This window comes from Rana temporaria, chromosome 5 (assembly GCF_905171775.1).
Source record: "Rana temporaria chromosome 5, aRanTem1.1, whole genome shotgun sequence".
NCBI classification, from domain to species: domain Eukaryota; kingdom Metazoa; phylum Chordata; class Amphibia; order Anura; family Ranidae; genus Rana; species Rana temporaria.
Window position 1 is genome coordinate 24,849,053 of NC_053493.1, and position 15,431 is coordinate 24,864,483.

Here is a 15,431-nt window from a genome sequence, read left to right on the forward strand (position 1 = left end):
GCTGCTGCCTGATAAACTTAACCAAGACAGCCTACCTACCCGTCTCCCATAACCTGCATATAAATCAATCCATGTGATCCTGCCACACAGTTTGACTGGTATCCACCAGTTTGGCAGCTTACACTTTGCCAATCAAGTTGAATATAAATCAAGGCTTTTTACCAACTCCGCTAAGACCAGAGCATCCCTTTCCCCTACAATCTTCTTTTACAACATTAAAACAGTACTAGTGAAATTTAAAAGTTCAAATCCACCCAAAATTTTCTTAAAATGCATGGTTACTGAACATTTAAATCTGACTTCTAAATATATATCTTTACAGCTCTCAAGTGGCAAGATATCTAAAGAATTGAAGTTAAAAATATTACCCGTGCTTAGTTTAACCATACCAAAAAGCTGCTGCACCAAACAAATTCTGAATACCGGACCAAATTAAAAATGTACAAAAAAGGTGTGCATGCCCCCTCAAATGCTAAATGTATACACATAAACCTCTGAAAACAGATAAGATCATGGCAAAACGCATCAGATGGAGCTGGATTGATGACGTCATTGCACACTGGTGCGCCGGCATGTCCCAAGGCCGTGCTTTGTAAATCTGTACATTGTTTGTTACCTCTCATACACTAAGTGCAACAGCCATTTAATAAAAGTTTTTTTTTTTTTTAATGATACTGCACTATGAAGCTTTTTCTTTCTTCTGGTTTTTAATGTTCCTTGGTCTGAACTGTGAGGGGTTTGGAGTCTGAGGGCTGCTGAAGTAGTTTTTGTGTGGGGACACCTTTGCTGCAATACACTAACGGGGTCACAGTGGCTGCATGTGATGGGCACAGTGAGGCTGCGTGTGATGGGCACAGTGAGGCTGCGTGTGATGGGCACAGTGAGGCTGCGTGTGATGGGCACAGTGAGGCTGCAATTAATGTTTTTTTTTTAGTCAGAAGGCAAGCATGGCTCAAAATAACACAAAAACATTTTTTTTAAACTGCCATTTTTTATTAAAAAAAATGGCAGTCACCTCAGTCCGCCTCCCCACGTCCAACCCCCCCTCCCCAATACAGTCATTTAAATGATTTGCTTACTTTTAACTGTCTGTTCTGTACTGTTACAGTAGGCACTATAGGCAGGCTCGGCCCCTCGTGACTTGTCCTGACTCCTTGCACACAGCACAGCTCCCTGCGCAGTACGAGACGAGTGAGTCCTCCCTGAGCCCTCTCTCGCCTCTGGTGTGGGGAGCGAGAAACACATAGGAGGAAAGGGACTGAGCCAGGAGCGCACTCGGCAGCCAGTCGGCACACAGTTTGTAAAGTGCCACTGCCGCTGCCCACGCTGTCTATGACACTGCTCCCCAACATCTGGTCTGGCGGCTGATTGCGCCCCCCTCCTGTACTAAATGGTCCCACCCCTGCCTTGTACCGGTCCTGCTGCTGCCATCTAGTGGCGGTAGATGTAATTGCGGTAATGCCGCCCAAGTAATGGGAACGGCATTACCATGAGGGGGAAGAGTAATCAGTTAGATTACTCGTTACCCTCAAAAGTAACTGCGTTAAGTAACGGCGTTTACTTTAACGCAGTTACTGACAACACTGGCCATGAAGTACCTGGAATTTTGCCACTGGAGACCAATGTTGATGAACTCAAAGGTGGTACCCACCAGTTTGCCAATATTGAAAAATAAGGCCTTTACCTCTGCCGATAGCGGGTTTACTGTAACTTTTGTTATTGACAACAGCAGTTAAAAATCACACCGCATGCTAGACAAATAAGCAAACATACTGCACACATTTTAAAAAGACCAAACCACTTTGGCACCAATGATAGCCCTGGTATACAGTGCCAGCACCGCCACAGTAAAAGGCATCTGAATCATATTTTTTATTTTATTTTTTTACTGGTCAACATACACAAATCAATTTAAATCTGTGATCATAAATAGTCAAGATACTGTACAGCGTTATTAAATGTTCATGGCTACTTTAAAATGTATTATAAAAAAAAAGTCTAAAAAATACCTGAAGCATCTCCAACTTTAAAATCACTGTCATCTGAGCTATCATAATCCAATGCTTCAAGAAGGGAAGTTGCCAAAGGCTTCACTTGACGTCTTTTCGAACTCCGGTCCACTGCAACGAAAGTTTTGTTTTTGTTTTTTTGGTTTATAAATTAAAAGGTGGTATCAATTCAGGACAATCAAGGCTTTTTCAAAGATTATATAGAGAGTGTAATACGGAGAGGGAAAGCTGGAAGTTGAGCTCACAAAAACAATGATCTAGGTCAGGGGTCTCCAAACCTTCTTAAACAAAGACCAATTTACTGCCCCTTCGTTTTTAGGGGGGCTGAACTGTGGCCATTGGGAGTAGAAAAGGTCCTGACATCAGTGGGAAATAAACAATGCCCCATCTTTGGTGTCAGTGGGAGGAATTGTGCCCCATCATTGGTGTCATCGAGAGAAATTGTGCACCATCTCAGGTGCAATTGGGGGAATTGCGCACCTTCATGAGTGTCATTGGGGGGGGAATTGTGCACCTTCATGAGTGTCATTGGGGGGGGAATTGTGCACCTTCATGAGTGTCATTGGGGGGGAATTGTGCACCTTCATGAGTGTCATTGGGGGGGAATTGTGCACCTTCATGAGTGTCATTGGGGGGGAATTGTGCACCTTCATGAGTGTCATTGGGGGGGAATTGTGCACCTTCATGAGTGTCATTGGGGGGAAAATTGTGCACCTTCGTGGGTGTCATTGGGGGGGGGGGGGAATTGTGCACCTTCATGAGTGTCATTGGGGGGAGAATTGTGCACCTTCATGGGTGTCATTGGGGGGGGAATTGTGCACCTTCATGGGTGTCATTGGGGGTAGAATTGTGCACCTTCATGGGTGTCATTGGGGGGAGAAGTGTGCACCTTCATGGGTGTCATTGGGGGGAGAATTGTGCACCTTAATGGGTGTCATTGGGGGGAGAATTGTGCACCTTCATGGGTGTCATTGGGGGGAGAATTGTGCACCTTCATGGGTGTCATTGGGGGGAGAATTGTGCACCTTCATGGGTGTCATTGGGGGGAATTGTGCACCTTCATGGGTGTCATTGGGAGGGGAATTGTGCACCTTCATGGGTGTCATTGGGAGGGGAATTGTGCACCTTCATGGGTGTCATTGGGAGGGGAATTGTGCACCTTCATGAGTGTCATTGGGGGGGAATTGTGCACCTTCATGAGTGTCATTGGGGGGAGAATTGTGCACCTTCGTGGGTGTCATTGGGGGGGGGGGAATTGTGCACCTTCGTGGGTGTCATTGGGGGGAGAATTGTGCACCTTCATGGGTGTCATTGGGGGGGGGGGAATTGTGCACCTTCATGGGTGTCATTGGGGGTAGAATTGTGCACCTTCATGGGTGTCATTGGGGGGAATTGTGCACCTTCATGGGTGTCATTGGGGGGAGAAGTGTGCACCTTCATGGGTGTCATTGGGGGGAGAAGTGTGCACCTTCATGGGTGTCATTGGGGGGAGAATTGTGCACCTTCATGGGTGTCATTGGGGGGAGAATTGTGCACCTTCATGGGTGTCATTGAGGGGAGAATTGTGCACCTTCGTGGGTGTCATTGGGGGGAGAATTGTGCACCTTCATTGGTGTCATTGGGGGGAATTGTGCACCTTCATGGGTGTCATTGGGGGGAATTGTGCACCTTCATGGGTGTCATTGGGGGGAATTGTGCACCTTCATTGGTGTCATTGGGGGGAATTGTGCACCTTCATGGGTGTCATTGGGGGGAATTGTGCACCTTCATGGGTGTCATTGGGGGGAATTGTGCACCTTCATTGGTGTCATTGGGGGGAATTGTGCACCTTCATGGGTGTCATTGGGAGGGGAATTGTGCACCTTCATGGGTGTCATTGGGAGGGGAATTGTGCACCTTCATGGGTGTCATTGGGAGGGGAATTGTGCACCTTCATTGGTGTCATTGGGGGGAATTGTGCACCTTCATGGGTGTCATTGGGAGGGGAATTGTGCACCTTCATGGGTGTCATTGGGAGGGGAATTGTGCACCTTCGTGGGTGTCATTGGGAGGGGAATTGTGCACCTTCATTGGTGTCATTGGGGGGAGAATTGTGCACCTTCATTGGTGTCATGGGGGGGGGGGGAATTGTGCACCTTCATTGGTGTCATGGGGGGGGGGGGGGAATTGTGCACCTTTGTGGGTGTCATTGGGGGGGAATTGTGCACCTTCATGTTGCCCCATTGTTGGTATTGGTGGATAAAATGGTGCCCCAAAGGCTGGATAAAAGCACAGAAATGGCCGCAGTTTGGAGACCTTTGATCTAGATAACAACTGGGCAGAACATGGGGGAACATTTCCTCCATGGGAAGTTCTAACCTTTCCTTGTACTTTAAGATTGGTCCAGCATCCGATCTCTCACTTCAGCCTAGACCAGTGATGGCGAACCTTGGCACCCCAGATGTTTTGGAACTACATTTCCCATGATGCTCATCCACTCTGCAGTGTACTTGAGCATCATGGGAAATGTAGTTCCAAAACTTTTGGGGTGTCAAGGTTCACCATCACTGGCCTAGACTGACTCTGTAAACAGATGCAATTTGCCTTTTGACAATGAGTTCTATGGTCCAATTTTAGGAACTCCACAATTTTGAACTCTGTTTTGGTTGGCTGTCATATCAGTCAGGAGAGGAGATCACAAGAGACAGTAGAAGAAGGAGTTCTGACAACCCTATGGAGGCCACTTACACCTGTTACCAAAAAATCAACTTGAAGGGAAAAAAAAACATTGCAGCTTGGCAGAAGAACAAATTTAGCCTCCATGGTCTATAGACAAGGACACCACCATTGCCCAACTGTAGCCACCAAATTTTTATATGCTGACACTTAATTGTGAGGGCTATCAAAATGGTGTTTTAGAAGATCAGAAGTACCATAAACAACAGATCAGAGCTTCCACACAGATTAGTTTTATCTGGACATGCAACATTTGTAAAGTCAGTCACATAGAACACTAGGGTGCAAATATGTTCTGAAAATATTGTTAATTCAAAATACTATTGCATTTGCAACATGCAGGTCACGAGCATAACTGGAGCGAAACACGAATAACGGCCTTCATTATGACAAAGAGAAATTAGGAGCAGTAGGTTGTATTTATCAAAACATACATCTTAATAAATCTTGACATTGTAGACCAATCAAATTCAAACAATCACCAACCATTGACAGAAGAATACTTTTAAAGTGAATGCCCTGTCAAATGTTTTTAGTTTTGGACAGAATGGAAGAAGGATCAGGACCTCATCTGTCACTTTTAAGGGATCTCTGCGGCCCCGGTGGAGATTGCTTCCCGTCTACGTGACAATGTTGACACAACAACAGTAAGTGATGGAAAATTTCTGACAGAACAAAACTCAATAAATAAAAAACGTTTTTTATTAAATGGAGGAAGGCTAGAACCATATAGCGGTCTGTGTTCTTGTTGGAGATATTGCCTCATTTTCAGTTCTGATGACAACGTTGTCACCAGGACACTATAGTACCAAAAAGTGTGACGCCTGCCTTAAAGGGGTTGTAAAGGTTCATTTTTTATTTATTTTTGCCGATCCTCCTGTTCTGGGGTCGTACGGTGGCTCTCACGGCTCCTCCCCGCAATAGCCAACACCCTCTGGGAAGCGCTCTCCCAAGGGGGTTACCTTGCGGGCGCGCTTCGGTCTCATACACTCAGCGTCCATAGACACAGAGTGTATGACTCGGTCCTGCCCCCCGGCGGCCGCATCATTAGATTTGATTGATAGCAGTGGGAGCCAAGAAATGCGCTGGTATCTATCTAGCCAATCAACACTGAGACTCCGTGGAGAAGAGGACGAGCCGAGCAGGTGAAAGGGCTCAGGGAAGTAAAACGGGGGGGCTGAGGGGCCCGCGATTGCCAGATTTTTTTTTACCTTAACCACTTAAGGACCGCCTCCTGCACATATATGTCAGCAGAATGGCACGGCTGGGCACATGCCTGTACGTCCTCTTTAAGTGCCCAGCCGTGGGTCGCGGGCGCGCGCCCGCAAACCGGTCCGAAGCTCCCCGTTCTTCACTGTGGCGCCGTCATTGATCGTGTGTTCCCTTTTATAGGGAAACACAATCAATGATGTCACACCTACAGCCACACCCCCCTACGGTTAGAAACACTAATGAGGTCACACTTAACCCCCTCAGCGCCCCCTTGTGGTTAACTCCCAAACTGCAATCGTCATCTTCACAGTAAACAATGCATTTTTAATGCGTTTTTTGCTGTGAAAATGACAATGGTCCCAAAAAAGTGTCAAAATTGTTCGATGTGTCCGCCATAATGTCGCAGTCACGAAAAAAAAAACAATCGCTGATCGCCGCCATTAGTAGTAAAAAAATAAAAAAAATTATAAAAAAAATGCAATAAAACTATCCCCTATTTTGTAAACGCTATAAATTTTGCGCAAACCAATCCATTTTTTTTTACCAAAAACAGGTAGAAGAATACGTATCGGCCTAAACTGAGGAAAAAAAAAATGTTATATATTTTTGGGGGATGTTTATTATAACAAAAAGTAAAAAATATTGATTTTTTTTCAAAATTGTCGCTCTATTTTTGTTTATAGCGCAAAAATTTAAAACCGCAGAGGTGATCAAATACCACCAAAAGAAATCTCTATTTGTGGGGAAAAAAGGACGCCAATTTTGTTTGGGAGCCACGTGGCACGACCGCGCAATTGTCAGTTAAAGCGATGCAGTGCCAAATCGCAAAAACTGGCCAGGTCCTTTAGCTGTCTAAAGGTCCGGGTCTTAAGTGGTTAATCTGACCTAATCTGATTTGGTCCACCCTTTGCAGCTACAACAGGCCGTCCACAAGGTTTAGGAGTGTCTATGGGAATGTTTGACCATTCTTCCAGAAGAGCATTTGTGAGGTCAGACACTGATGTGGACAAGGCCTGGCTCACAGTCTCCGCTCCTACTAATTCATCCTAACAGGTTGAGGTCAGGACTATGTGCAGGCCAGTCAAGTTCCTCCACCCCAAACTCATTCATCCATGTCTTTATGGACCTTGCTTTGTGCACAGTCATGTTAAAACAGGAAGGGCCCATCCCAAAACTGTTCCCACAAAGTTGGGAGCATGACATTGTCCAAAATGTCTTGGTAGAGAACTTGAAGAGTTCCCTTCACTGGAACTAAGGGGCCAAGCCCAAACCCTTAACAACCCCACACCATAATCCCCTCTACACCAAATGATTTGGACCAGTGCACAAAGCAAGGTCCATAAAGACACAGATGAGTGAGTTTGGGGTGGAGGAACTTGACTGGCCTGCAGAGAGTCCTGACCTCAACCCGATAGAACACCTTTGGGATGAATGAGAGCGGAGACTGTGAGCCAGGCCTTCTACTCCAACATCAGTGCCTGACCCCACAAATGCTCTTCTGGAAGAATGGTCAAACATTCCCACAGACACACTCCTAAACCTTGTGGACGGCCTTCCCAGAAGAGTTGAAGCTGTTATAGCTGCAAAGGGCGGGCCAACTCAATATTGAACCCTACGGACTAAGACTGGGGATGCCATTAAATTTCACGTGCGTGTAAAGGCAGGTCAATACTTTTGGTAATATAGTGCATCTCCCTAATAGAGATGGGCTCAGGCGTATTCGGGATCTTAGTCCCAACCCGCCTGTCCGATCCTGCCAGGAAGCCGACACTACACACCACTATTCACAGGCAGTGAGACATTTCCTGGTCTGTGAAGCTGTGGACTAAGAAATGTCTCACTGCCTGTGATTAGTGGTGTGCAGTGTCGGCATCCTGGCGGGATCGGGGACGTGGGTTGGGACTAGGATCCCGAATACGCCTGAGCCCATTTCTACTCCCTAACAAGGCCTCAGACAGCAATACAAACCTTATACAGGTTCTCACCCTTCCCCACTCGATGCAAAACTAAAAAAATAAAAAAAGACTTTTGGTTGGAGTTACCAAATATACAGCGGGTAAAAAAAGTATTGAACACGTCACCATTTTTCTAGCCAATATATTTCTAAAGGTGATATTGACATGAGATTTTCACCACGTCGGTAACAAACCGTGCCATCCGTACATACAAAAAAAAAAAAACATACATTTAGAAATGAAGTTGTGTGTGAGTAAATGGAATGACACAGAGGAAAAAGTATTGAACACATAAAAAAAGGCTAGGCTAGGCTCGGTCACGCTCGGCTCCGCCCGCAGGACCGCGAGAGAAGCCGACATAGACCGAGCCGAGTGTACTGCGCACTCGGCTAGGCTCGGCCACGCTCGGCTCCGCCCGCAGGACCGCGAGAGAAGCCGACCGAGCCGAGCATACTGCGCACCAGGCTACGCTCAGCTCCGCCCGCAGGACCGCGAGAGAAGCCGACATAGACCGAGCCAAGCGTACTGCACACTCGGCTAGGCTCGGCTCCGCCCGCAGGACACAGGAAATACGGCAAGACAGCAGATGGACACCTCCAAAGCCGCAGATGGACACCCACAAGGCTGGATGGGCCGCAGACGGACGCCGGACAAGGCTGCCGATGGACGCCGGGCAAGACAGCAGACAAACACCGAAAAATTTAAGTTTTTTTTTTTTCCTTAAACTTTCCTTCTAAGTTTGGGGTGCGCGTTATACGCCGGCGCGCGGTATACGCAGATAAATACGGTAATAATAATATCGTACACCTGAGGAACACATGCGACTCGTTTCTCCATACAGGAGGCGTCTTGAAGCCATCATTACCAACAAAGGATTTTGTATCCAAGTATTAAATACATTTCAGTGAGCGTGTTCAATACTTTTTCCCTGTGTCCTTCCATTTTATTACACAGAACTTCCATTTCTGAACTAATTTGTTCTGGTGTCTTTGTATGTATGGCATGGGTTGTTACCGACGTGTGGTGAGAATTTCATGTTGATAGCACCTTCAGAAATAGATTTACCTAAAAAAATGGTGACGTGCTCAATACTTATTTTACCAGCTGTGTATATACAATGCATCCGGAAAGTATTAGGCCCCTTTCAGACGTGCGGACCATATGTCCGCATTTTCATCCATCCGTTTGCGGATGAAAACGGGACATACATGGGTCCCTATGTGATTGCGGGTGTCAGCGGATGAACATCCGCTGACACCTGTAATCACCTGCCTCCGCAAAGATCCGATTTTGCGGACGGAAGAAAATACTATTTTTCTTCCGTCTGGCGGATCGGGTGAACACGGACAGACGGTCTGTGTTCATCCGATCACCCCATAGAAAAGAGGGCAGGAAAGACAGGGCGATCCCTGCACAGTGTGCGGGGACCGCCCTGTCAGCCGACGGCTCAGCGGGGATTTTACGGAGGATCCCCGCTGAGGTTTTGCGGACATACGGAGCGGATCATTACTGATCCGCCCGTGTGAAAGGGCCCTAATCAGCACTTCACTTTTTCCACATTTTGTTATGTTACATTTAATCCATTTTGGAATAAGGCCCCTTTCACATGGGGTGGATCAGTAATGACTCGCCCCGTGAACCTCCGCTTGCTCAGCGGGGATCGCTGCGTTGATCCCCGCTGAGCCGGTGGATGACAGGGCGGTCCCCGCACACTGTCTTTTCTCAGCTCTCCCCTATGGGGGGGGATCGGATGACCGTCTTTCCGTGTTCACCCGATCGACGAATGGAAAAGTAGGTATTTCCTCCGTCACACTTTGGCGGCTCAAAGCGGGTCGGATGTCAGCAGGCATGTCACCGCTGACATCCGCGGCTCCATAGAGCAGCACAGAGCGCCCGTGTGTAAGAGCCCTAAGGCTGTATTATTTTCCTCAAAATTCTACAAACAATACCTCATAATGACAACGTGAAAGAAGTTTGTTTGAAATCTTTGCAAATTTATTAAAACCAAAAAAATCCCATGTACATACCAGTAAGTATTCACCGCCTTTGCCATGACACTCAGGATTGAGTTCAGGCACACCCTGTTTCCACTGATCATCCTTGAGATTTTCTACAACTTGATTGAGTCCACTTGTGATAAATTCATGATTTGGAAAGACACACACCTGTCTATAGAAGGCCCCACAGGTATCAGTGCATGTCAGAGCACAAACCAAGCCATGAAGTCCAAGGAATTGTCTGTAGACCTCCGAGACAGGATTGTATGGAGACTAAAGCCCTGTACACACGGTAGGACTTTTGGCCAACCAACTTCAAAATCTGCAACTTTTCAAATTTGTCCGACCGTGTGTACGCTCCATCAGACCAACTTTTTCTGGTTTCATCCAACAAAAAGTTGGGTCTGCGAACGGACCAACTTTTCGGCAACAAAAGTCAGATGGTGCTTTGTGTGACCGTGTGTACAGCAATCCAACCAACTTTTGGACAAAGTGCAAATACGAATGCTCAAAACCAATGTTAAAAGCAACAAACAATAGCAGAAGTTAACCAAAGGGTGGCGGTAAAGAGCAGAAAAGAGCAAAAAAAAACACGTGATGTTAGGAAACTTTTAGAAAAGTTTGCAGAAAAGTCTGACTGTGTGTATGCTATGGGTGTGGCAGGACAAATCAATTAGGACAAAAATCCAAGGAAAATTTTGTTGGATGTCCTACCGTGTGTATGAGCCTTTAGGATGAGCTCCAGCGTGTTCGCATAGCACACATGCAGAGCCCGCCAGGAAGTCTGCACGGCGCTGCACTACTCACAGCCAGGGAGATCTTTGCAGCCGAGCATCGGGAAATGTCTCCCTGGCTGTGATTAGCGAAGCGCCATGCAGACTTCCTGGCGGGCTCTGAACGTGTACTATGCAAACACGCCGGAGCTCATCCTTAATGGAGGCACAGATCTGGGGAAGGGTACAGAAACATTTCTTCGGTATTGAAGGTCCCAATGAGCACAGTGGTCTCCATCATTCGTTAATGGAAGAAGTTTAGAACCACCAGGACTCTTCCTAGACTGAGTGACGGGGGAGAAGGGCCTTAGTCAAGGAGGAGTCCAAGAACCCGATGGTCACTCTGACAGAGCTCCAGTGTTTTTCTGTGGAGAGAGGAGAACCTTCCAGAACAACCATCTCTGCAGCACTCCACCAATCAGGCCTGTATATTAGAATTGCCAGACAGACGTCAATCATCAGTAAAAGGCACATGACAGCCCATCTGGCATTTGCCAAAAGGCACCTGAAGGACTCTCAGATCACGAGAAACAAAATTCTCTGGTCTGATGAAGCAAAGATTAAAATCTTTGGCTTAAATGGCAAGCGTCATGTCTGGAGGAAACCAGGCACCGCTCATCACCTGGCCAATACCATCCCTACAGTGAAGCATGGTGGTGGTGGCAGCATCATGCTGTGGGGATGTTTTTCAGCGGCAGGAACTGGGAGACTGGTCAGGATCGAGGGAAAGATGAATGCAGAGACACCCTTGATGAAAACCTGCACCAACGCGCTCTGGACCTCAGACCGGGGCGAAGGTTCATCTTCCAACAGGGCAACGACCCTAAGCACAGCCAAGATAACAAAGGGGTGGCTACGGGACAACTCTGTGAATGACCTTAAGTGGCCCAGCCAGAGCCGAGACTTGAACCCGATTGAACATCTCTGGAGAGATCTGAAAATGTCTGTGCACCGACACTTGGAGAGGTCCGGCAAAGAAGAATGGGTGAAACTGCCCAAAAATAGGTGTGCCGAGCTTGTAGCATCATACTCAGAAAGACTTGAGGCTGTAATTGGTGCCAAAGGAGCTTCACCAAAGTATTGAGCAAAGGCTAAGTCCCCTTTCACACCTAGTCGCCCCGAGCGTCAGCAGTAAAACGCCACTATTTTTAGCGGCGCTTTACCGTTGGATTTGCCGCGGTTTCTGGCTGCTAGCGGGGCGCTTTTATCCCCCATTAGTGGCCGAAAAAGGGTTAAACCGCTGCTACAGCGGCATTTTGCCGGCGGTACGACCCATTGACTTTAATGGGCAGGAGCGCTTTAGGAGCGGCGAGTTCACCGCTCCAAAGAAGCTGCTGGCAGGACTTTTTCTGACGCCCTGCCAGCGCACCGCTCCAGTGTGAAAGCCCTCGGGCGAGCAGCTGTTTCAGGGCGCTTTGCAGGCACTATTTTTAATGCGATAGCGCCTGCAAAACGCCCTCCATGTGAAAGGGGTCTTATGTACATGGGGATTTATTTTTTTTCTTCGTTTTTTTTATAAATTTGCAAAAGATTTCAAACAAACTTCTCTCACGTTGTCACAATGGGGTATTGTAGATTTTTGAGGAAAATTATGAATTTAAAGCGGTGTTCCGCCCCAATTTTTTTTATTTAAAACCAGAAGCTACACATATACTGCAGCTGCTGGTTTTTAATAATCAGACACTTACCTGTCCTGGAGTCCAGCGATGTCGGCACCACAGCTGATGTTTCCATCAGCTGTCGTGTGCTGCCGCTGCCGCCGCCGCCGCCATTGCAGATAAGGGTACCCCGGCAGTGTAGCCTTTCGGCTTCACGCCGGGAACCTTACTGCACATGCATGAGGCCCGCTTCTCTCTCCTATTGGCCCGGCGAGAGGGGAAGGAGGAGGGAGCCCCAGCGGCGACGTCAATATCTGCGGCTGAGGGTCCCGGAAGTGGGAAAGGATAGGTATGCTGCCCCCCCCCCCCTCAAGGTGCCAATTGGAATAAGGCTGTAACATAACAAAATGTGGAAAAAGTGAAAAGCTGGGAATACTTTCGGGATGCAGTGTGTGTGTGTGTATATATGTGTGTGTATATATATATATATATATATATATATATATATATATATATATATATACATACACACACCGGTAACTCACATTTGCATTGAATAATATAGATCTATAGGGATGTGTTTCACTTTGCAGAGATTCTACAGACAGTCATATATAAATATATAGGGGTAGATTCAGATAGAATCGTCTATCTTTATGCCCGGCGTAACGTATCTCAGATACGTTACGCCGCCATAATTTAGGGCGCAAGTTCTGTATTCACAAAGATCTTGCGCCCTTAGTTACAGCGGCGTAACGTATCTGTGTCGGCGTAAGCCCGCATAATTCAAATGTGAATGATGTGGGCGTGTTTTATGTATATTAACTGTGACCCCGCGTACTTGATGTTTTTTACGAACGGCGCATGCGCTGTTCGTGAAAAAAATCCCAGTGCGCATGCTCGAAATTCCACCGCAAATCGTCATTGCTTTCGACGTGAACGTAAATTACGTCCAGCCCTATTCGCGAATGACTTACGCAAACGACGTAAAATTTTCAAAACTCGACGCGGGAACGACGGCCATACTTAACATAGGATACGCCTCATATCGCAGGGGTAACTATACGTCGGAAAAAGCCTAACGTAAACGATGTAAAAAAATGCGCCGGACGTACGTACGTACGTACGTTTTTGAATCGGCGTATCTAGCTCATTTGCATATTCCTTGCGTAAATCTATGGAAGCGCCACTTAGCGGCCAGCGTAAATATGCAGCCTAAGATACGACGGTGTAAAACACTTATGCCGGTCGGATCTTAGGGAAATCTATGCGTAACTGATTCTATGAATCAGGCGCATAGATATGACCGGCCAGACTCAGAGTTACAACGGCGTATCCGGAGATACGCCGTCGTATCATCTATCTGAATCTACCCCATAATGTATGTTGGTATAGATAGCGATCCTATAGACAGTGATCAGCCCAATAAAGGTCATGCATGTTTATATAAACACATGACATGCTGGATGATGTATATACATTTGTGTGTGTTTATATATATATATATATATATATACACACACACACATAATGGTATATTAGTGTGTATGTATATATGTATGTATACAATGTTATATTAGTGTGTGTGTGTATATATATATATATATATATATGTATGTATATTAGTATTTATGTATATATATACACACAATGGTATGTTAGTGTGTGTATGTGTATATATATATGTGTATGTATGTATACAATGGTATATTCGTGTGTGTGTATATTAGTGTTTGTGTGTATATGTATGTATGTATGTATACAATGGTATATTAGTGTGCGTGTATATATGTATGTACACACACACTAAAAAATATACCATTGTATACATACATATACACACTAATATACCATTGTATACATACATACATACACACACACACACTAATATACCATTGTATACATACATACATACATACACACACTAATATACCATTGTACACATACATATATACCAGTGTGTGTGTGTGTGTGTATATATATATATATATATATATATATATATATATATATATATATATATATATATATACACACACACACACCATTCACATAGGTATATGGGGGTAGGTATGTATTGGTATACACTGTATATGCTGTAGACTGGGAGGACAGCCTGGCACAGTGCAATGCAATGGACACAGTAAGGGCAGAGCCGGGCGCGCGCACACACACACACAGGTAGGTACATGAGCTCAGAGGCTCGGGTCACTCACTCTTTCCCTAGTCGGACGCCACAATAGCCGGGTACACACACACTTCACAATGGGGTCCAGGCACTGCCGTTCACACTGCGCAGCCGCGGCTCCTCCCCCTCTCTCCCCGCAACCCACGTTGCGTGGCCGACAAGCTGCGTATCGCCGCGTCGCCATCTTTCTAAAGGGCAACCTGAGAATTATGCTTTCGACGAATGCGGTAGCCATATTTGAAGAGGGAAAAGCAAAAATAACATAAAAAAAATCAGTGGTTTTGAAGCGTAATGTGCCCCGAGGCAGCTGCCATTTTTCTTGAGGGAAAGAGATGTGCAACGCTGTGATTGCTAGTCCATAGGCAGATTTGCTGAGGGGATTTTTTTTTTTTGGTTTATCAAATGTTTTCACACAGGATTCAAATAATTATCATTTGTTTTGCCATATTTCATTTGTTTACCTCTTGTTGTTTGTTTGCATATATGTTATTTTTTATATAACTCATCATTGCTTTGTATTTCATTTTTACCCATACAATAAAATTTATTGTGTAAAAAAATAATAATTAGAATTTTCTTATTATTATTTACCAGGATTTATATAGCGCCAACAGTTTGCGCAACAAAATGAAGGCAGGCATTACAGTTACATTACAATTTAGTACAAGAGGAATCAGAGGGCCCTGCATACAATCTAGGAGCAAAATTCACGAAGTTGTGTGGAATCTAAAACTAAACTAAATCTAAAAAAAAAAAAAAAATCTAGAATGAAACACTGACTCTGTACAGGCCACAGTGCCCATGTGAATGAGCCTCAAGACCAGTGTTAATTTAGTTGACGCAAACATTTTCATAACAATTTGTGTGCATTACAGGCCTCCCCTCAGGCCTGAGACCACCATCCAGCACGGAGCAGCATTATAGACCTCTCAGACCACAGTCCCAGAGCGCTGTGCAGCATTACAAGCCTCCCCTCAGACAACT

General features: G+C 45.8%; 1 protein-coding gene across 4 annotated transcripts in view; it reads right to left on the reverse strand.

The window, feature by feature from the left end:
• The window catches only part of PHF14 (PHD finger protein 14), a 293,179-nt gene extending 278,597 nt beyond the window's left edge, over positions 1–14,582 (reverse strand). For 3 of the 4 annotated variants that reach the window (XM_040352271.1, XM_040352269.1, XM_040352270.1), the window contains exons 1-2: positions 14,476–14,582; positions 2,010–2,120 (exon numbers count right to left, since the gene is read on the reverse strand). In XM_040352271.1, the coding sequence (XP_040208205.1) occupies positions 2,010–2,120; position 14,476 (112 nt within the window). In that variant the 5' untranslated portion in view covers positions 14,477–14,582. The remainder of the gene's footprint in view (positions 1–2,009; positions 2,121–14,475) is intronic. The other variant, XM_040352272.1, reaches the window with a different exon arrangement.
• Between the last annotated feature and the right edge of the window lie 849 nt (positions 14,583–15,431).